Source organism: Rhyacophila brunnea, unplaced genomic scaffold (assembly GCF_057557595.1).
Source record: "Rhyacophila brunnea isolate RB1 unplaced genomic scaffold, BYU_Rbru_1.0 scaffold_6, whole genome shotgun sequence".
NCBI lineage: Eukaryota > Metazoa > Arthropoda > Insecta > Trichoptera > Rhyacophilidae > Rhyacophila > Rhyacophila brunnea.
Window position 1 is genome coordinate 45210926 of NW_028233276.1, and position 25251 is coordinate 45236176.

General features: G+C 30.3%; 1 protein-coding gene across 1 annotated transcript in view; it reads left to right on the forward strand.

The window, feature by feature from the left end:
* Window positions 1-521: 521 nt before the first annotated feature.
* LOC147065727 (uncharacterized) overlaps window positions 522-25251 on the forward strand; it is a 34700-nt gene continuing 9970 nt past the window's right edge. Inside the window, exons 1-4 of the mRNA XM_085957281.1 lie at window positions 522-534; window positions 6771-6937; window positions 10684-10870; window positions 12279-12412. Coding sequence (XP_085813407.1) covers window positions 522-534; window positions 6771-6937; window positions 10684-10870; window positions 12279-12412 — 501 coding nt within the window. The remainder of the gene's footprint in view (window positions 535-6770; window positions 6938-10683; window positions 10871-12278; window positions 12413-25251) is intronic.

Here is a 25251-nt window from a genome sequence, read left to right on the forward strand (position 1 = left end):
GTAATGGTTAATACTTTTTGTCTAAACTTCATCAAATATTTTTGTTTAATAAACTATTTTCTTTTATTCAACGAATAAGCCACAAGATTTGAGAATATAACATTTAATAGTATATTGAATATACATAATTTGAAAATATTTCATGCATATACAGACTAGAAAAAATCATTTTGTAGAAAAAATATGACACTGGACGGGACGTGACCTGTATCTGCTGGATTTGCGTCAGTGTGCTTTTTCAATATTAAACTATGGGCATCTTATTAAGCTACGACGATTTAAACTAGTAGTTATTACATGAAATGCTTATCGAATTGCGTTATAATGTTGGCTATCGGTTTTAGTAGGTGTATTAAATTAAGGTAGGTATTAATTGATTCCTTAATTATTAACCGACGTCGCAGATCTCTCCATTATTTAGTTTTTATAACGTACTAAGACTTGCTAATAATTTAATAAACTATTTAGTTTGTGTATATACTTGTATAAGAATATAATATACAAGGGATAGCGCAACAGCAATGTTTGCGCTCGGTAATCAATAGACCTATAATTCAATTTTGCAACTTCACTTTACGTTTTTGTACTGTTAGTAAACTTGCAATATTTTATAAAACTTGTCAATAATTCAATTACTCGGGTAGTGTAATGGAATGCGCGGTTAAATTTTTGTAGGTGTCTTATTTGTGAGGTTTATTTTTCGTTTTCTGAATTAAACATGATGTTTTTTTGTCACGGACAAGGATACACTATATATTGAAAAATTTGATTTAATAGTAGGTATTAGGAGCATTGCAGCTAACGTTTTTTTTTATTTTCTATATCTGGATGACTGATATATTAATTAATAACGATACATTTAGCTGACTTTTGATTTATAAGCCGATGAAAATACTTGTTTTGGGAATAGTTTGATAACATTGTAAGATGGTTTGTATCTATATATACATAATATATTATGTTTCATGGGCCACACAGGGTGGGGAGCTGACAGGACTCTAGCCTGGGGGCCCAGGTTTAGGGGTGGCCCAGCGTGGCGAATCAACCAGTTAAGTGAGAAAAATACACACCACAAAGCATATTTAATATGCTCCAATAGTAAAAAAAAGTCGCCTACGGGTCTATTTTCCTTTGATTATTAACATTTTAAAATATGTGATATGGTGATTAATATGATTAAATATTAATTCGCGTGTAGAATTTTATTTTAAAGATTCTTTTTAATATGTTTTCTGAGGTACTTATAAAATGGCTATTTATCCTATAATGACTCTTTGGCGGCATCCGGAACACGTGTCCCAGTTGCGTAAAGCGTCTCTTTGTGATAACCTCAATAACCGAAGGCTGCTCTGTCTGCTCACGAACTCGGGTGTTTGTAACGCGGTCGTAACAATGTGCCCATAAGATTCAAAGCTCAAAAGCCGAGACTCTTGAAGCTTAGTAAAATGCCATGTCTCACAGCCATACAGGAGTACAGCTAGCACGCACGCGTTAATGTACACCATGTACAGTTCACACAAATATGTTAGGTATATCTCTAGTTTGGTTATAGTCTGCACAAAAACCACAGTGAAAAAATGTTCTGTATTCGAATAAGGTTGGACATCCGTGATACAAGGCGAAATATTCGATTTATAAAAATATTCAATCATGGAGACATAAAAATACGGCGACGATTAGCATAAAATCGGTTGATTTAGCATAACTGACAGGCACCGGAAAACGTCTACCGTAAAATGTCGGCGCGCTGGCAAAAATTTGTTTAATACGAACATAAAATGTAGAAATGTTTAGTAAATTTGATCGATCCCTTTTCATACTGTCATGTATTACTTGTCGTTACGGTAAAACATATATTATATAGATATATCCAATAGATTTTCTCACTGAAAAGTCAATTTTCAACACTTCAACGGAAGGATCATAATAATAATATGATACGAAGGAATATTAAAGGCATTGAAGTGTATATTATTCTCTTTTATTTTTAAGGCTATACTTCAGCTGAGGCATGGTCTAAAAATATCGTGACTACGCGACGCGTGGATTGTGAAAACGACGCGTGCAGAATAGAACATAATATGTCATAAAAATTCAACTTGCGTTCGTTTAATAATGTTTATTGTTATATTAGTAATAATAATAATAAATTCATTAAAATGTTTTCTTTTTGAAGTTATACTTCTTTTGGCGCGTTTAGGAAATCAGATCAGAGATTATTACAGATAATTTATTTTTTGGCACGAAAAAAAACGCACTCGATAGGATTTAAACCACCGATCGTTCGGTTATCAGCCGAACGCACTACCTTTACACCACAATATGATACTGCAATCGTGACGATTATACAGTACAATATTATAGTTTATAATTGTTGCGTTGCCTAGGCAGCGAATTTATTATTGTCGGCCATTTGCAATTCCTTACGTAAACAAACTACTAAACGTCAGAGTGACAATTGGTATAAAATAATTAACCAACGGCGTTCCAATAAGCGGTCCTTTTTCTTCAGTGTGTAATTTAATAAGATAATTAAGAGCTAGTCAAAGAATCTAGTTTATCACAAGTTTTTTTTTTGTTTTGTTACGCCAAATACGTATAATTTGTAACGCGCATACATAAGTACACACACCGATTTTTACTTTATTTGAGTAAGTGCGTAACGTTTTCAGTCATCTTTACACGATTTAAGAATATATTCCTCCGACGCCATCACAAAACAAATTGATGTGCTTACAGCTCGACTATTGTTCTCCGATTGGCAACGAGTCCGACATTTCGTCCCACTTATTGTTGAAAATTATTTGCCGTTTCATTGAAGTACGCTCTTAATATAATTTGAAGTTTGCGTCTGATCAAAATACTCGATCTACTTGTTCTATTTTTTTGACATCTCAGACAAATTTGTAGCATGCTAATATAAGTAGCGAAGGGTGGAGGTAGTTTGTTAAGATCCGACATAAATAGTGCACAATAAACTTTGCCAGTCATACTAATTATTTGTTTTCATTAAACTAAGAATACAAATTGAGATTGTGATAGTTAGTTTTTAAAATTCAATTAAACCCTGCCTAAACCAAACCATAATAATGGATGTAGACTATGGAGATCCGACAAAAATAGTGTACACTTTGTCAGTCATACTTATTTGTTTTCATTGAATTAAGAGTAGGTACAAATTGCAGATGGTGTCAGTTAGTTTTAACTTATTATGTTGTTTTATATACTTGTCTTATAGACGAATATTTTCTGTCTATTATCTTATAATAAATGGCTTACGGAGGGTTTAATTGAATTTTAAAAACCTTCACATGAAATTTGTAATGAAAATAAATACTATAAAAATATGCGATAAAATGGAAAATAAAATAGAGGAGAGAATGTGTGTATAAAAAAAATAGAGATTGGACTAATTGTAAGTTAAGAATAGAGCATGATTAAGATGTAAGCATAAAGAGTAAAATATGATAATTAAATTATTCAGGGCATGAGATCGCGCTGACAAATGTATGTGACTATCAGTGAACTAGTATCTATAGAATATAATGAAAAAAGGAATTTAAATAGAACTATGTATAAACAAGACTTGTAAGTGTATGATAAAATTGATAGATAATAAGGGCGCCAAGTGCTTTCTAAGTGTGTACATAACTAAATACCATGTGCATAAAGAAAACACTAGATTTAGAGATAACAATAGTTGTTTATTATAGGCTAAAAAACATTAAATTTATTTTGACAAGTATAATAATTACAGAGACATGAAATAACGGAGACTTGTGATCTTTTTTATGCGAAAACATACTATTTTACAAAAACATTATAATTATAATTAATTATAATTAATAGGCTACTCATCTGCTGCATCCCTTGAAATGGTAGACACCGATTTTGCGAATTAATGTTAATAAAAGTTCAATAAAGGTGAAAGAAAAACTGATTTTTATGAGGCCGGCGTCCGACCGGCATTGAACAAAAAGTAGGTTAAGTTGAAAAATCCATCCAGTTGAGACGTCAGGGTAAATAAAAGTGATCGAGATCAATGGAGATCCATCCTTCCTTGCCGCCAAAGTAAAAAAGTGGGATTAGCTCCGGCCGCAGAGTGGGGGTTTGTGTGAAAGACAAGCAATCTTGCATCCTCTTCTATCGGTCAGAATTTACCTACTTTGAATATAGGTATGAGTGGATATCCACAACGTGACAATACACATGACTGATAAAGCTTAATGTGCACTATTTATATCGGATCTCAACAACGTACATCCACCTTTCACCACTGGTTGATATAAAGTATTATAATTTTATAATAGAACATAACAAAATATATGTGTAAGTAGAGTAGAATAGTGATTATCTGATACTAATGATTTTCGTAACATTTCACCGTAACTGAGGATTATGATAATTTCAGAATGAGTTCTGCAAAACTCTTGATTAGGCTAATTCAACTCTCCATATTATTATCTGTGATCTTTATGGTGAGAGCTATCGTTTTTTCAGTGAATTATTTCAATTGGTGTTTGCCCTCTACTTCTTTTACCATGCAGACTACCGTGAATTAACTCTTTGAAGCTTTCTGGACAATTGCGAATAATATATCTAAAGGATTATATATACGATGCAAGCACAATATATATGACTCTTTCTCGCTGAAGCGCTCCTTGTGCAGTATCTAAGCATTGCTTCTTTGTTCCACTCAGGACACTACCAGTCTAAAAGAATGTACAACGACTTTAAATGAAACTTATAAGATATTTTTACCAGACATATTTTAATTTTTACTACATTAGTGTACCTACTTATTGAGGAAACCGTCTTGTTGTTTTGTATAAATATACTGTTTTTTACGCTAACAAAATATTAAATATATGTTATCAATACCTTAGCTATGGTAGATTCCTTTAACATAAAAAAATCGGTGTGTGTACTCATGTATGCGCGTTAGAAGTTATACTTCTTTGGCGTAACAAAATAAAATAATCGCACACCGCGTTCGTCAAAATTCACATCAACCAAAAATATTCAAACAGTTAGAAAATAGTTTTCACATAAACTAAATATGTAATACTAAACAAAAGTAACGTACCTATCACACTTAAAAATATTAAGCTTAGTTTTGACAGATATAAGAAAGAATTGACGTTTTAATAGACCCATATCAATGAAAACTAGAATAAAGGAGGGCCGCTTATCGGAGTGCCGCTGGCTTATTTAGACACTATAACTTATATCACTAAATAAATTATTTATTATATATTATATAATAATAAATTCGCTGCCTAGGTAACGGAACAATTCAAAACTATAATATTATACTGTATAATCGTTACGATTGCATTATAATATTGTGGTGTAAAGGCTGTGCGTTCGGCTGATAACCGAACAATCGTGGTTCGAATCCAATCGAATGCGACTTTTTTGAGTGAAATGTGTTACATGTCACACGCCAAAAATACACTCTGATCTGATTTTCCAAACGCACCTATAGAAGTATAACTTCAAAAATCGGCAACATCCACGGTTTATAATAAAGAGTATAATTAATATTTAAAACTTCAATAAAATTACTTGTTATTTTATTAATATTGTAAACTATATTGGAAAATCATTATATTATATTAAATAGTGTTAAATCTATATAATTTAAACACCATATTGACAGGTTTTGTCTACTTAAAGAAAACCCCAAGTAAAGCAGATCAGTGAAAAATATTCCTATAAGCCAGAAAATGACCAACCAGGGATTTATATTACTTTATCGAATTTTAAAGTAGGTACAATTTTCCACCAATTTTATTATAAGGTTATCCGTGTGCACATATGAAATAAGAAAATATTTTTGTAGCTTAGAATGGTAAGCTATTTACATGTTTTTATTATACCTTATTATAAGAGAAATATTGCTTATTGACATACAATGCTTGCTTATAACCAATAAGCCAGACGTACACGTACAGTAAAAATATTTATCAATTTGTATATCCATGCCGAATCTAGTATGTGTCAGTCAGACAAGGGTTCTCTGAGATTAAAAAAAAAAATATTCCAAGGTTTCCCTAAACAAAAAAAATATTGGGAATCACTGTTATAAGAGGACGAAGCAGGTTTTTGGACTTAGTATGTTTTGTAGAATAATTACTTCAGTATTAGGTACCTATTATATTATTATTTATATTGTTTAAAACTGGCAATTTATATCCAGTGTTGTCTCATTAAAATAAATAAATTAAATTGAATTAAGTAGTATGTCAACTTATAACATTTTTTTATTAATTGATATGAATATTTATTATTTTTTACTCGCACATAGTATAATATAAATAGTTCTGTATGGACATTTTTTCTTAAGATAATTTTATATAATAATTCTTTAATTTCTTAGTGTAATTTTAATACTTGTCTAAGGAGAGTAGGATTAGTAATATAAGTAGTTAGGTATATCTAGATAATTTGGAAACAAATCAGAATCACACATATTAGAAAAAAAAATAGATTGTGCTACTGGGATTTCACCTGTATCCATTAGATTCTGGCCAATGTGCTTTACCAATTTAATCACTCGTACCGTTATGATGAAATTAAATAATAGTTATGCGACTGAATAAATTGAATTGATTATAAATTTCGTATAATATTAGAATTATGTATGCTCAATAAAGAATGTTATATGTTAAATAAAACTTAAAAAATATATTTTTTTTTATTATGTAAGTATACCTACTAAAAAGGAAGTATTTTTGTCACCGCTGACGTCACGTTTTATTTTCCAGGATGCAGCATATCACACGAAATTGTGGAGTTAGTTGTGCCGGCCATAGCTGACCCTCGCGATAACGCCATATTGAGCTGTCGATTTGATATGGGCAACGATCATCTCTATTCGGCGAAATGGTTCAAAAATGATCGCGAGATTTTTAGACACATGCCGGGACAGAAGGTAAAATGATTTTCATATATTAAAATTGTTCATATCGTATATCAGAAACTGGATTTATATAATATATAATATTATGTGTCCACGGTTGCGGCCGATCCATGATGGCCCATGGGCCCGTGGGTCCCATGATCGAAACCAGGGTCTGACAAATACCTAATTATTGCTTTTTTTTAATTTGTCTTTGACCAAATAGGTTGGGAAAGTCGTCAATATCCATTTCTCGTAAAAACTAATAACTGTTAATACAAACCTCTACTCTGTGGAGGCCCATACGGTATTATTAGGTTCGGACATGTCAGAATGGAGAGGTCAAGCTATGATACCTATTGCTACTGTTGTATACAAAGATGTTGAAGAAAATCTTAGAAATAGAGACTAAATGTATAAAAGCGATGTAAATAATTTGGGATCACAGAGATTATCAATATAATTTTTTATCGTAAATATTTCACTATAATAATGTCGACATAAATTATACGGATGGTCTTATAAATACGTTTAAAAATTAATAAACGTAAAAAATCTTAACACCACTGCACATTTATGTACTGAAATATGACTATATTTTAAAACATTAGAGCGAGAGTTTTAAAAGAATACTATTTTATCTAATAAAAATACTTTATGCAGTTATCAAATGTTTAAAATAAATATAATGGATAATAAGGCTTCAAAATTATATAAATAGATTATCTACAACGTTTAAGGAATGTCCAGGATCATGCTTTGAAAATAGAATAAAAGCTCCATTTTGACCTACGCTGAGCATGTCTCCCCTTAAGAAAACCTTGTTTTGTCCAATACATGAAGTTATTTTTTTTTTAAACTTGAAATGACATATCATGGTGATATACAGCGTTGATTATTGAAAATGTAAGTCAGGCTATTCTGAGATGGTTAAGTATAAAATGAATTATTAATAATTGGATTTACAATACGTAATTGAATTTTAATCGTATGCCATTTGTATATCAAATGCTATGTAATAGTACTATGCCATTCATACTGAAAACTAGAAACAATAATGGCCAATTTAAGCATGCTGTCATGCTTAAATTTCAATCCACCAACTTACAAGATAGTTACTGAAAACATTTCAAAAATAACATCTAGTATATTTTTAATCCTTGAAGAGTTATTTACATATCGTAAACAAAAAATAGGCGGTAAATATTCAAATTATAGTTGAATAGGGGTGGGAATTTTTAATGGAAAAATCGTAATGAATGGGAAGCAATTGAAATTTAATACAGAGTCTTGTATTTACTTTTGTAGGTACTTTGTTGTAGTCGTCGTTACCATTTTCACTATAAAGCCCGTTCGTTTTCATTTATTTCCTTTTTCCAATCAATGTCTAAGTACTCAAGGCAAGGTCATTTCTAATAAAGGCCATTTATAAAGTTTCCTGCCAAAACCTCGTAGTTTTATTCCGTAGCTGTCAAAATCGAAATATTGTAAATATTTTTTATTGAAAATAAATAATTTTACCAGAATTTTTGTTTTAGTATTAAATCATATTATGATAAAATATATTGTGACTATCGTGAAAGATAATCGATGGTAATTATTGATTAAATATATTATAACATAAAAAAAACTTCTTAATTTCTCCTGTCATTATGATAGGCTTTATTATGAATTATGTACTGTAAAAATAAAGCACGATAAACATTTTTTTACCGGTAGTATAATTCATACTGTTTCGTCCTGTAATAAAGTGGTTCAACTGGAATACTCGACATGTTCATCTTCATTCTACTTTTTAGACTTGGAGTATTTTTTTAGTTTATGTTAGAAATCTATTTTACAACGTTTTTATTAGGTCGTATTCTTCTTTGTCCAGTGATTGTTTATCCAGTACAAATCTTGCAATCGATTTAAAACTAACATCCCGACTAGCTAGACATTTGAAACTTTTAGAATATATCAGAACACGATGCCAATGCATTTTTTTATACTTTTAGCCATCTTTAAGTTGAATTAAATTCATTTTCAGTTAATTCTGTTTTGTATGAAAAATTATTTCGGAAGAAACCCGTAATCCAATCCACTATTATTGGTTGCTAGGGGTCTGGGGTCTTAGCAACTAAATTATTAATATATACGTGCGTTACTATGGAAATCAATATGAAATGTCAAAATGACATTTCACTATTATTTCTATCAAGTACAATTTTTTTGATCGTTTGTCAAGTTTATATGATTCAACAGAAAATTTTAAAACGTTGTATATAAAAAGGTCTTTTTATCTTGCAATTATTTATCCTTTATTTAACCTTTTATAAGATCAAAATCATATGTGAACAATGATTCAATGACAAGTATTTAAGTATATTAGACTCATTAATTTTTTATATATTTAATCTTTTATTATTGCTTATAATAAACATAGTATTATACATTTAATGTGAGTATCTGATAGACAGTCTTAATTGGAATACAGTGTTGTCCCAGAAAAACTAAGATAATATGGAAATCGTATTTCTTCCATAGCACATGTTATAAGCAAGAATTTTTTATTACTGTCTAATTGTCTATTGATAAACTATTTTCATTAATCAACGAATTAATGAATTATTATTATACCGATATGCCGATTGCCAGTAACTAACACAATAATTTAAAAAGATTATTGGAAAACTATTAGTTAACTTCGTCGCAATTAGTAAGGACACGTGTAGCTTAAGAGTCAGTGCGCATGAGCGCGAGTCCAGGGGGCGCAAGTTCGAGTCCTATTAGGCGTCATAATAAAAAAACAAAGTTTTTTTAGTCGTTATTTATTTTTCTAAAGTGTTTTCAAATCTTTAATGCTTTATTGTGTATTCATAATAATTGATGTATTACTATATGCTTATTACCGATAATATTTTCATCGCTCCTGTCATGAACGTTTATTTATTTCTTATTAATCTACTGAAGTATATATTTCGATGAATAGATAATTCTATTATCTACTTTTAATTATTGTGTTTCATTATTGATAAATATTTAAAAAATAATAGGTAGCTTCCCTGAAAATTTGTTTAATAATGAACGGGTATTAAACGTTCCATCAATTCATTGGGCTTATGTTTCAAGACCAAACATAATTTAAATATAAAAAACAACAACATATGAACTACGAGTATTATAATTTAAATCGTTGGGTAAATTTTTATGTTATTTATTTTTCTATAACCGGCGCATACTTACTGGCTGCGCTTTTTAGTGGACTGTTAAATGACTGGATAATTTAGATACTGGGTGGGGGGGTTATACCAAGGATTCTAGGCACTAACAGTACCACTCTCCCGGTTAAACTTTACTTTTTGAGTAACTCTGTAGTTTGTTAAATGGATGGTTGGGTAATGAGTTTGATTGTTTATGAGTTACGGTGCGTTACAGCATTGGTTGATCCGATAATTCGTAATTTAATTATTTCTGTGATGCACGTTTTGACGCGTTTATAGTCTGGAGGTAACAGGTTGTCATTTATTTATTCATGTGTTTGGTACTGCAGTATCTGGATGGCGGTAATAATTATGGATATACTTAGGTATGAAATTTATATAGGATTTTTGCTACAATAATTGGCCCAAATACTTACGTTTATAATTATCATGTAATTTACAAACGGTTTTTATTTTCCAAGAAAATACTTTGCATAATTCTTGTATTCAAAATAAACCAAAGAAAATATTGACATTCTCTTTCAGATACTTTAATAAGGATAATCAGTAAAGTTAATCTGTATTATTTTTCTTAAGCCGGCAGGTTTGGAATTTCCGGTTCCGGGAATCCGATTAGCGCGAGATCCACGGTGTTCGAGCACTTCATGTGACCTCGAGTTGACTGAACTGGTCTCCCAATCGGCAGGCCTCTACCGGTGTGAAGTATCTTCGGAGGGTCCGACGTTTCGGATGGTGCAGAAGAGCGCTAACATGACCGTGGCTGGTAAGGATTATATATTATGATGTACGCTTGAGGAATATTAATTGTTGCTTGCGGAAAATTGGCCGCATTTAAAAATTACTGTTAAAATTAACTGAACAATTATCGAAGAGGAAGCACTATCGAAATACGATAAATCAAAGAGTTTTAAGATACTTTTTTGCTCAGTAAATCTAATAAGTAAAACAAAATATGATGGTTTTAAAAGATTTGCAGGTAATATTGGATAAACTATATTTTCGTGCATAATCACGAAATATTTATTCAAAAATTATTTTAGTAAAAGTTACATTAAGTCATGTCCAACAAAATATCAATTACTTGGTTTGAAATACAGAATAAATAAAAGCGATAATCGTATTTATTTTACCCTTACTGTATCGTAATATTTTGTAATTTATATTTATAATTTAAATATGTATGACACTATTTCGTTTTTTGATTCAAGTAGAAATTAATACCTACCGATATTTATGTAGTATTGTAATTTTAAATGTAAAATATAACTCGTGCGAATTTTATCAGATGCGTCAGCCGTGCTACGTTGAGTTTAAAACCAAAACAAGTGGTTGATTCTAATTATAATAGTAAAACTACCAAACAAATGACTAATATTCTACGCTTGCACTAAAAAAAGAAAGCATTTTAATTAATAATTATCCAAACACAAAAATAACGATATGAAACTGCGATTTTTTTGGATTTAATAGACGAAAATTCATAATTTAAAAAATATTTAGTGACTGGTTAAACAATTTTAACATTCGGTCAATTATCCGCGTGACCAATAATATGTCAACAAGAAAACGACATTAAATTCATTGGTGCCAGAGTTTTAATTCATTATATATTCGAAACCAAGAATTGTTTTTATATAATAACGATGTCGTATTTATAATATATCTTAATCTTAATTTAATTTATTTTGTGGTCATAATAAATAGTAAGCACTCATCAAATCAGTGAGCATAGTTATGTATATTTTATGAACTTATCTAGGTCCCTATAATATGAGCTTTTAGAACATGTTTTATTTAAAAAAACACAGGTACGCCCATCCACACCTACTATAAAATTGAAAGTAAAACTTATAATTGCTTACAAAATTGTAGAGAATTTATATTATATTATCCTATATTTCGAAATATGACAATTCTAGTGGCATGAATTTAAGTTTCATAGCGTAATTAAAAATTCTTTGGTGTTACTACATTGTAGGATACTTGACAAAGAGTGTTATCAAATATGCATGCATTTGATTTAAAATACGGAGGTAATTACCGTGGAAAATAGTCCATTTAACTTAAGAATGGTCTGCTCAAGGAGACAGTGTCGTCTGCAATTCATTTCCAACTTTAAAGTGCAAAGTGACATTAAAACTTACTAAGTAAACCTACATTTCTCGTAATAGCGCTTCCTCTACGGGACCCGCTGGTCGGGGGCGCCACGACAATTTACACGCTGGGGGATGAAATAAGGGTGAACTGCACATCGGACCCCTCCCTCCCACCGGCCGAGGTCACGTGGTACATCAACGATAAAGAGGTATGTGAAAGCTCTCGCACAAACACTCTCTTCGCACTCTTGTTTCCAGTTGTTTTGTTTCGGCAAAAGCATTTCCGGCGGTTTTTGGTTTTAGCGAAAGGGAAATATCACGGCTACGCTGTGTATTTAGAAATTTCCGGGCAGAGGCTTGAAAGCAAAAAAATAAAATAATTAATACACCCAAGAATATACTTTAAAAACAAGAAGATCTTTTATGTAATTAAACAAAAAAAATCAAAGCTTTTTCTTAATAATTTTAACACCGTTACACAATTGCTTTTCTTTTAAAATATTTTTCAAATGAAAGAAATCAATTTACAATACTAATATGTACCTACATATCCCAATATTGCAAGTGAAATATTTAATTAAATTAATTATATCAAGGCCGACTATACTCAAGCCGTGGCACTGAATAGCGAATCATGATGGTAGTGCTAGTTATTGATTATCTTCAAATGTAATGTGGAAACCTGTTCGCAATGAATGAAGATTCTTGCGTGTATATTTCGTTAAAATTATTACCATTTATTTCAATATTCAGGTTAGAATCCTGGGTCTGACAAGTACACATATTGTTTTTCAATGTGTGTATGGGTCAGAGTAAGGAACTAATAGGTTAAGCAAGTGGCTGACATCCATTTCTCGTAAAAACAAAATCTGTTTATACAAACCTCCACTCTGTGGAGGCCCATATATTAGGATCGGACATGGTCGAAAGAAGAAGAAGAATTTCAATATGGAAAAATCATCATTTCCTTTTAAAAAAATACCATATTTCATTCGAAGTATGAGCAATTACTAGTAATATCATCGAATTGTACAGTTTCGTGTCACGACATGCCTATGTAGTGGGCCTTAAATTATGCTATAAATGGACATGTGGAATATCTCTTTGTAAAAGATTTGACATATCGGATAAAAGGTTCATTAATATTAAATATAATTATTATATACTGTACAATAACTATAATACTATATTAATCAATTTTATATATTTTTCAAAAAACATTAAGTACAATATTATGTTTTTTTTTTTAATAATTTTATTGATTAATAATTTTAATAATTTTATTGGTAATGGAAAGCTATTCTACTAAATGTAAAAACAACACATTATTATGTAACTATTTATAATAAATAGAATTGTTAAATTAATAATTATTCCCTTATACTGATTCTATTTTTTAAATGTTACCTTAAAGCTAGTTTTAAATGTATTCATTATAGAGGATGATGACTTAGCGACAACTACGTTCTAAGATTAAAAATAACGTGTATAATGTTGACATGCTGTAGTTTAAATTACTTTACTCTTATAATTGAATATGCATACACATCAGTTGTATTTGATTACGTTTATATTTGTAGGGATAATGTTGAAAAAATAATAAATGTTACAGGTATACCCAACAATTTTTACTTAATATTATTCATTTTTGTTTTGTTTTTTCCTACTATGAAAGTAATCCTAGCGCGTGGGCGATTAAGTTGAACGTACATAGTGTGTGGTATAAATTATTGTGAAGTGGAAGCTCTTTGATATTTTGAAAATATTTACGCTATATCAATAGCATAGAAACATATAAGGAGTATTCACGATCGATTGGACAATAAATATTATATTGTATTATTATTATAGTAAGTACACACCTAATTGATAGATAAATTCTGGGTTAAAAATGAGTTGTTACGATGTTAAAATTCAATTTTTCATCCTCTAACGTCTATACCAGTGCTTCTCAAACTTTTTCATACCACGGCCCCCAAAATCATAAAAAAATATCCAAGGCTCCCCTCCACAAAAATTGTAGTCTTTAGTGACCAACAGTACTTTATTTACCATTAATTATTATTATAGGTACACGTTTCTTTAAAATAATTGTAAAGCAAAAAAAAAATAACTTATCACAGCTACAGCCTACAAAAACGATTTATTGAGAGGGGTGTGATTGTATATTTTTACATACATAATTTATAAATATTAGTAAATTAATTATCCATATCGGATGAAATAAATTGTGTGAAAATTTGACCTCGAGATTTTGACTGATTTGTATAAGGTATCGTCCAGTGATCACATTTTTATATTGTGTTTTTTTTGAAATACCGAAAGATTTCGCGGCTCCTTAGCATGAGCTCCATACCCCCCCCTCCATACCCTTGAGAAGCACTGGTGTAAACTCTATAACATGGTAAATAAAAGTTTCTCATAATGTGTTTAATAAAGAAAAAAATCTATTGAGGTATAACTTAAAACCACTCGTTTTGGGCATTAAAAAAAATAAGAACTACAAAAATATTTTAAATCTAGAAAGAACACAAAATAAAAAATGTATATTACAAAAAAATGTAGACAGGTGTCTTAAATCTTATCATTAAAATATACTGAATGTTTAATGTGCAAAAATTACTAAGTTGTCTCTCCTCTTGTAAAGTTGTCATTGTGGACTTACCGTAGTTTACCTCTCGCATATAGATTGTATTATATAGCTGTATGTTTGTATTTTGTCCTCGCCAATCAGATTCAATTCAATTTATTTATTTTACATATTGTGGACATTACAAATTATAAGTTTATGACGTTCACAACATGACATTTAGAAACAACGTAATATTATTAAAACGATATTAGGTACATAATAAATGAGATAGATCAGATAGTATGCTAGTAAAATGATACGATGACTGATATCTGTGATGTGATGGTTACATGTATTGAAAGAGTGGTTGGTAATCAACGACTGCCCAATATCAGTTAAAGAGCGATATTGACTCGGAGGATTGTGTAGACAACATTTTCAACATCAATTTTTTTTTTGTTTTATCATTTTACCGAGGCTTTGACTGCAACTTGCTATCATCTTCTTCTCATCTATAAGAGGATCCGTTGATCAGGCTGTCACTCCAATTCTGTTAAAGAACTTTATAATTCTGCCAAGCTCTTCCGTCTTACCCACCGCCAGGGCATTTTTCAATTTGTTGACATTCTCAAAGATATCCGCAATTCGCAGCTGTACTCTGTGTCGTTCATATTTAGGGCATTGTACTGCTATATGTACAAAACATCACATTCATCGTAGAGCTGCGAATCGCTTCTTCCTATGAGGACATCAAATCTTTTATCCATTGGTGTCCTGTTCTTAGCCTCAGTATCAGCTTAAGCTCAATCACAGCATTGATTTCCGAACACCTCACTAAATACTAAACAACAAAATAACACAAGAAAACTACAAAAATATAATATAATTCTTGCCATTATTAAGAAAATGAAATATACGAAGGTACCACGGATTTCATATACTATTAATATTTAAACCACAAATAATGAAATAAATAATTTTCTTTTTGAACCATTTTGTATAAAAAAATCAAGGGCATGGTTCGTAATAAATTAATTAAAAAAAAAACGATACATTAAAATCATCAAATGCAGATAGGAGTCCATTTTACACCGTCTCGCGCAGCCCTGTGATCGCGATAAAAGATCCCATTATTCATTAAATGCAAAATGGTGCTTCTATTTAAATACGTAATGCAAATATATTTCTAGTCTGTTCGCCCCCTGCTACGAAAACCTTTTAGCACTTCTTTAATTTACATTTAACACCGTACCTCAGCAATAAAAGGTTAAAAAACAATGTTAACATTCGCGATACTTTTACTGTGTTATGTATTGTGTAAGTTATAATACCATTATGCACCAATGTCTGGTTAGTTTTCCATGAACCATTGAAATTTAAATACAATATACAATGTAGGTATATAGGTATTCAATAAATTTTATATTATGTAAATTAATTTATATAGTAAATAACTAAATAGTGAATGCTTTCATATTTACAATTAATACTTATATACATCTATAAAAGTCGAGTAAGGTCAGGTATTTGATGGGTTTTGAATTAAAACTCCTTAAAACTAAATTTTTTATGTAAATTTTGTACTATATTTATTAAATCAATCGATTTTAGCGACTCTAAGCATTGTTAAAAAAATACGACGAAACAGTACCTGAGTAATATGTCCAATTCTTTTAATCCTATGTTATTATCGTATAATAACTACTGCAAGAAATTCTAAGCTGCGTCAATTTGTTTATTTGTCATATCGATTGATTGATCTGCAAACCGGCTAACTTCATTTGGGAAAATTGTTCAGGAAAGACAAAAATCTCAATAATTTAACTATCGATCGGAATTTAACAATTCCAAAAATAAACTTGGATTTTTTTTTTGTTTTTTACAAATAAGCTGCACTATAAATTAATACACTATGTTATATAAAGACAATTTATATAAAGAGCGGAGTTATTCCATTTACGATATTGAAATTTTATCACCTGCAGTTGGCTATTTTGTATGGATAACAATAACGCATTTATTTATAGGTATTATTAGGATATTACTGCTAACAGTAATGAAATTTTGTGTGAGCATAGAAAACATGCTTTATAAGAAAATGCCATCAAAATCTCATTTTTGTTCAAAAATGCAGTTAGATGGATCGCAGATTAAGCTGTTGATATATAGATATTATGTTTGTTTATAAAGACCAAATATGTCGAAATGTGAAACTGGGGTTTACCTTTCAGTTGATCGGTGGAATAGTACAAAACCTATGTTAATTATTATCGAATAATTTTGCAATAAAAACTTTGGCTTTGTGGCTTAGAAGCGAATGACAGCTTGGAGATTTTTGTCATAATTGGTAACGTAGATTGAAATTGAGGTAAAGAAAAACCTTCTGAAAAGTTTATCAGTCAAATTAAGAATACTGAGTTCAGGGAAAACTATGAAACACTCATGTGGTGAATTGGTTCTGCAAGATGTAACGTGTTTGACCTGATATTTTTTCTTATTGATTCGGATAAAATGTGTAATAGAAGTTAATGTACCTAATATTAATTACAGTATTACTATGCAAGGAAAACCTACGGTCTTTTACATAATACCAATTACATTAGAAAGTGCACCCAATATAAATTTTTAATTACCAAATCTATGTAATAAATATTGATTAAGAAGGCACAGGAAATCAATTTTCACCAAGCACAGGGTAAAATGACATATTTATTAAATTATGTAATTTAACACTACGTAAACAAAAATAGTTTAGAAATTGGATGTAATTTATCGGGAAAACCTGCGAATTATTATGAAACCGCCTAAAAAGCATAGAAATTCTAAAAGGAAATGCTTTTGCTGCCTTGGGTATACTGAATATATAAGAGAGTTAGAGCAGGTATTTTACCTGTTAGGGAATACGTCATAGTGTTTCGATTAATATAAAAAATAATTTTTTGTTCATGTATATAATTATTGAAACATTAAAAAATTCTTTAGTTAACACGTGTGGTGTCAGGATAAAGGCGACAAGGTGTATACGATGTATTCATAAGAAAACAAAACCACAGTAAAGTTATAAACACAAAATCACATTGCCAAGAAATAAATACTAGAGAAATATTGGTAATGCCTCAATTTATGTCGGTGCTTTTTAATCTCAGGGGTAGATGGTGGAAAGTCCTTCAGGGAAGGCATACATGACGTAATTCTTAGCGATTTGGATTGTTCACGTTCACATAAGGCCGTGGTTTAGGGTTACGATGCTAGAAAGTTGGGTTTATGACAGTTCTACATTTGTATCTATCACCAGATGTAAGTTATTTAATACATGTATCTGTTCTTCATGGTGTCAGACTACTCCACGCTCATCAACCCATTGAACGAGCTACTTTAGTGGCATTTAGAAAATATATACATATTCCTTTTTAGTATATTATGAAATGAGATGGTTGAATAGTCATTGTGTTTGTTAAAACTTAATCTATTTTGACTTGATGTTAATACCATGTTTCTATTGTCCTATAAAAATAAATAAAGGTTATTGCCGGTACACATGTAAAGAATTTAAAATGTCTTTTCTCTTGACAATTTAATTTCACAAAACTACGTTTACGAAAACCCGCCATTATTTTTATTTACTTTTAAAACTGTAACAACATAATACGCGTTTCATTGTGCCTATTGTATGAAAGAAAATATTTTTCAATAAAAGGAAAAAGAGTTACCTGGCAACGCGGTAAGTGCTTAAACATTTTTCAAAGCCTTCCGCTAAATCGTTGTAGTATTTCTAGTCAGGTGCATTAAAGCCTTGTACATCTTTGTATTTCTTTACAAAAGGATATGTTTTTATTTGTTTCCTATATTATAAGATATAGATACTGTATGTCGTAAAACTCAGTGAAGCTTTTAATAGTTGACGTCAATTGAGTCTGTGTTTAAGTATGCAAAACGCTTTTTTACGTTTTCATAGAAATGGGTCTGATATCCAATATCGATGATAGTAAATTAAATTATATGCCATTTCGATGTAGATTTACGACCATTCTGGTAAGTGTCATTATTTCTGTGATCTGGTTAATGGATTGTTATTTTTGATGGTTTTATTTTTGGCACAGACAACTAAAAAAAATAAAACAACATGTCTTAACACTGGAATTTCATATATAATATTAATGTCTCATTTTTTTAACTGTTTAAATTTAACAATATTATATCACTACTTCACTTATCGTCAAATTTAAAACTTCAGCTCAATAATCAATATTTACCACGATACCCAAGATGGCCGAGCTGTAACGTGTTGGTATATAATGTCTTCGATCCCTGATTCGAATCCATCATCTGGAAAATTCACATGTAGTTTTTCAATGTATTGAAATAATTAGTTGGGCAAATGGCTAATATACATATTCCATAAAAAATAAAAAAAACTGTTAATATAACCTCCACCCCGTGTAGGGATCCTCTTTGGGTCGAACATAGTGATGTAATATTAGAATGTAATTTAACACGTGAATCTTTTAGACTTGGATTTGAAAACGAGACCCACGACTTCATAGGTGGATAATTTAGCACTCTTCAGTCGCATTCGCAATACAACCCTAATATTTAATTCATTCCATGTATTAATATGTGTGAACTTTACAAAGTTTAATTTCACGACGTTCACAACATCGCATGAAATATTATAGTAGGTATAAAGAAAGATAAGTGACACAATCTAATAGAACCCATTATCCAGCCCAACACGTGTCACAGATGGAAGTGGGTGACGTGAGTCGTCTGCAATTTTATAGCTCTGATAATGTTTTGGGTGCAGTCACCCGAGACTGGGGCCGCTACACACAATAAGTAATACAAACAAGAGATGTAGTTTTTTTCAAACTGCTAAATATCAATGACCTTATTGACTGCATTGCGCCTAATATTAATAGGTCGAACAATGAATCATCCCGACTACCTTATGAAATGTCAAAATCTATAGACGCGTAAAACCTATAAAAATTAAGCTAAAATGTTATCCAGCGCATATATCTGTATACCAGACGTAAACTATTGTAGCTCCAAACATCGTGAAATGGAGTTATTATTATATTGTTACTTCATTACTTAACCTACATACGTGGTAAACAGCCGTAACTCATATTACTCTTATTATAAAAGTTAAAAATTAAAAATGTCAGTGTAACTCCATAACTATTAGAGGTAAACAACAATAATAAAACATACAAATCTTTTGATGAAACTTATAATCCGACTACAACGGTAAACAATGGTAAGTCCATGTTACAATTGTTCAAACCTCGGAGCTTATTCGCACAAAGCATTTGTGTACTAGAGGTAAACTACAGTATATCCAAATGACAACTTTACAGGAAAGACTTATTTGTGATTATTGGTACTTTCAACTTCTGGCATTCGCGAACGGAAAAAAATCAAATTTGTTTATTTTTCAAAACAAGCATATTTTATCGTGTTCTATTATACTATGTATATATTTTTCATTAATGTTATTTCTTTATGCTCATAATGGACATACATTAATTGTTTACCTCAAAATCTATCGGTGGTACACAATAACATATGCTAAGTGATAAACAACTGTAAGTGCCAAATTCTAGGATTTACAGAAGATGTTGGATGGATTCCGTCCCAATTCCATCAATATTATCATAAATTACCTGATAGATTAGTTCTGATGCTGAAGAATATTCTACTGCTTAATTTTTTTTCGTTCGATTTATCAGCCAAGACTACCAACTATCACATTTTTTTTTTTTTTTTAAATAAAAGGGTACGTTCTAATTTCAATTTTAAAAACCTTTGGACTTACAGTTGTTTATCACTTAGCATATTTTATTGTGTACCACCAACTGATTTCGAGGTAAATGTATCTCCATTATGAGCGTTAAATATTAATAATAGTATAAAATATATATTATATACATAGTATATAGAACACGAGAAAATATGCTTATTTTGATAAATAAATAAATTTGATCTTTTTCCATTCACGAATGCCAGAAGTTGAAAGTACAAAAAATCACCAATTCGTCTCTGCTGTAAAGTTGTCATTTTGCATATATCATAGTTTACCTCTGGTATACAGATATTATATACACAAGACTGCTTTCGGTCCGCTACGGCAGCTATATAGGGTAGGGAAGTATCGAATTCTTAACACTTATTGTAAAAATTACAATAATTTAGTTATAATTGTTACAATAAGTGCTATGTTTTAACAGCATTTCTCTAGGATATGAAAAATTTTAGAGAAAAATAGACAGTTTTGACCAACAAATAAAAAAAGAAAGGAAGGAATATACTGATTTCATTGCAGTATAAAAACGGGAAACCAAATTCGCCATTTTGGAAAGCGACGATTTTGCGTAAACAAATATCACGTGGTCTGTACATGTGCGTATAAACTTCGTATGTGTTTGTTATTTTGTGTATTTTATGTTTGTGTATCACGCAATGTCGGCCATATTTGCCAGCATTTCTGATTGCCGTGATTTCTACATGTGCTCATTCCTTCTTTTTTTTATTTACAGTTCAGACGGCTAACTTATTGTAATTGTTACAATAAGTGTTAATAATTCGATACTTTCCAACCCTATATAGCTGCTGTAGCGGATCGAAAGCAGTCTTGTGTATAGAATAGATGCGCTGGATGGTAAATCAATTAAAATTTAAAAATTTTGTAATCGAAATGGAACTGTTTGTTTCCTTAATAAAAAAAAAATACAAGTGTAATATAAATAGTAAAAAGGTGAAATAATAAAAATGCATATAAATATCGGTAACAATACAAACAAAATAATATATACAATTACTAGACAAAAACTAGATAGGTAACTTTACTTTGGTCATTGTAGGGAAAATGAATATAAACTTTACCCGATTAATATAAATCTAGGCTATAATTATTATTTAAAATAAAAATGGATAATTGTGTATGTCTAATTAGGAAAAATTAAATAATGTTCAATTGTATGAAAACATATTGTAGATATATTATTTTATTTATTTAATGCATTAATGGTTTTAAAGTTATGTAATATTTTCAAACAAAAAATTAAAACAGTTCCCATTAACTTACCTAGCTTTATCATTTTGTAGAGAAGAAAATGTAAAATCATATTCAATAGCTATCTCAAAAACAGTGAAAATCAAGTTATCCAGTTGTAGTATTAAATTGAGGTGTTATAGACGAGACATGCTAATGGAGGAGATATTATAAAAATTATGATGTACTTGAAAGTACACCGAATATTTAAGTAGGCAGGTAATAATATATAAGAGTAATACATCATGACATGACCATTATGAATGTTCAAATATCCAAGTCCTTCTTATACGCAGAAAACAGTCAGAGCTAATGTATTTATTTTATATTATGATCTCTACAGTGTTGATCGAGCTTATTAAATGACCTTGCCTTACTCTCATTTTTGTTTTATGTCAAAACTATCGAACCTTGTTTATTTATAATATGGTACATATTGTATTACAATATAAGTGATTACAATATACATTTGTCGTGATTTATTTGTCACGCACAAGAGAAGACATATTAGTAAATTGTGTAGGAGAAGGAGAGACAGGGAGAAGACGTATTAAAAGAGATAGGTGGGAGAAAACATGGGTACATATAAACGCAAATTCCAATTTTAGAAAATATATGACACGAAAATAAAGGAAGTGAAAGAAAACAAATGATAGGATACTCTAATAATAGTTTGACCGATGATTGATAATGTTGATAGGTGACACTGTCACTTAGTATTTTTTTCAGTGTTCAGTATCCCTATTTAGATCAAAGACAGACAGGGAGAAAATGTCCGAACCTATCGCCCACGTTTGATAACGGATATAATACAAAAATAAGAAGATATAAATTGTTTTACGATATGTGTGTTGCTTACACGGTGAGCAACAAATGAATACAGAAATTTTGAGTAGAATTTATGTAATGTTATAATTATTATATCTTGTGATGGGGGTAGAAAGGGAGATGAAGTAAGGGAAATGGGTGGTTGGTAAATTATAATTAAGCAGAAGGGATGGGAATTTTTATTTGGAACATTGTAATAAACTCAGTTTATAAATTATTATGAATTTAAACTAGTTACACGATGTATCAGTTAAACGCTTTATCAAAATGAAGTCAAGGTTAGATTACGTCATGATTTTTATTATTTACAAGGTGAAATACCCGGCTTCGCAGAGGGTCGCTTCGCGGATACATTTATCTTAGATATTTAAAAAATAATAATAAGTAATTATCTTTTTAATATTAAAATATCTGTGTAATACAATATGGCAATATGAAAGTAATTCTAATAGGAGTAAAGGTCAAACAAAAGAACACTAAATTAAAATCATATCCAAAATATGCAATCGTTATTAATAGTATTAATATGTAGTAAAATATTCAAAATTGGATGGAACAAACAAGCAACAAACTTTTTATTTTATATAATATTAATTTAGAAACATTCGTAGGTGTGCGCACAACAACTGACAAAAGTTTCATCGCAATCAGATGAATGGTATAGTAACGCATACGAATAGAAGAAGAAGATGATTTTCTAATTCAGAAATCTTTGCGGGCGTGCACACGACAACTCACCAAAGTTTCATTGCAATCGGATGAATGGTATACTGCCCCCATAAGCAAAAACACAGCTAATGGGAAAAAATGAAAAATTAAAGTAAGTATAAGTAAGTAACGCTGGCTTACTATTTTTTTGTTTATGATTCCAAAATTTTTCCCAAACGTAATACCGCATGTAACTGGTAATAATGAGATAACCTCAAATTAATCATTCATTAACTTCATATCGCTCTACATGTTTAATGATATTTTAAGACTCAAAGGTGATTAAGTTCGAAATTGAACTAAGAATCGTGAAAAAAAGATTCTCAACCTTGTTATGGAGAGTATGCAATTGGATAAACTTGATCAAAATGCTGTAAAGTCCAATAAAATTATAATGGAAAGCAAAATGTTAATAACCAGTTAATTAATTTTAATTACCACATTTAAATATCATGTTAATTATATCTAATGGCCAACTACTGAAAACGCGCCAGCCTGTTGATAGCACTAAATGAGTTATTAATTTAAATATTAATCTTAATCTATCATAAAACACATTTCTAACTATCTAGTCTTATTAAATTAATGATATTTGTATTTTGTCTCTGAACATTTGATATTTAAAAATAATGCAAACGGAAATTCCTCAAAATTCCTATATTCCAATGCGAGCCGCATGGCTGCTTCTAAGTTTACATCTGTCAACTGGCTTCGATATTTATTTTTTATGAAGTGCATTACACTGAATAATCTTTCAAAGTATACAGTAGTAGGAAAAATTGACAATATTAACTCATTTAGTGCTGACACTGCGACTGGCGCGTTTTGCGCGACTGGTCATTATATATAATTAACATGACATTTAAATGTGGTAATGAAATACTAATTAACAGGTCAGCAGTTTATGGATCATTTTTGAGCGTGGAAAGAAATTTAAGACAAGTCATGTGTATTCGACCAATTTCATAATTTTATAAATACATTTTTGAAATATTATTCTGTAAAGCGCTGGTGGCCGCATGCGGCCACCAGAGCCACACATGAAAACCACTGGTGTAGACCCTACATAAAGTACATGATGATTATCAAAGCCGTCAGAGGCAATACATTTAAAATACAAAACTTCGTTTGATATCGCATCTGCGGAGCACGATATGAAGTTTTTGACTAAAACTTCTCTCCTTAATATACCAAAACTTCAAGTGCACGTTGCACAACAAAGGAAAAGAAGAAATGCGTAATTCAAAAATAAGGATGAGTAGGTAATGCCTACAAATAGGATGACGTTTTGGGAGTCTTGTATATCTAAAAATATATATTGTCATTCCAATATTATTTAATAAATAAAATACGATTACATTAAAAATAAGTATTTATTTTTTTAAAAATATCCATTACAATTTAAATTATAAGCAAAAAAACATATTTACTGTTTTTTTCCTTATGAAACTGACATTATTCCATTCAAAATGATAAATAAAAAGACAAAAGTGAAGTTTTATAATCAATATTTTTGTAATTTTGCCATTTTTATGTAATCAAAACATCAATTTTTAAATAATCTATTATAAACCGAAACATTTTTTGAAATTGATTATCTTTTAATGAGGCAGCAATGAAAAACATGATAACCTCTCTTTTCTCAAAATTGACTTTTTCCCATTAGCTGTGTTTTTGCTTATGGGGGCAGTATAGGAACGCATACGAATAGAAGAAGATGGTTGTACTAATTCAGAAACCTTCGCGGGCGTGAGTACGACATTTGATCAAAATTTCATTGCAATCGGATGAATGGTATAGGAACGCATACTAATAGAAGAACATAGAATAGAAGAAGAAGATGGTTGTACTAATTCAAAAACCTTCGCGGGTGTGAGCATAACAAC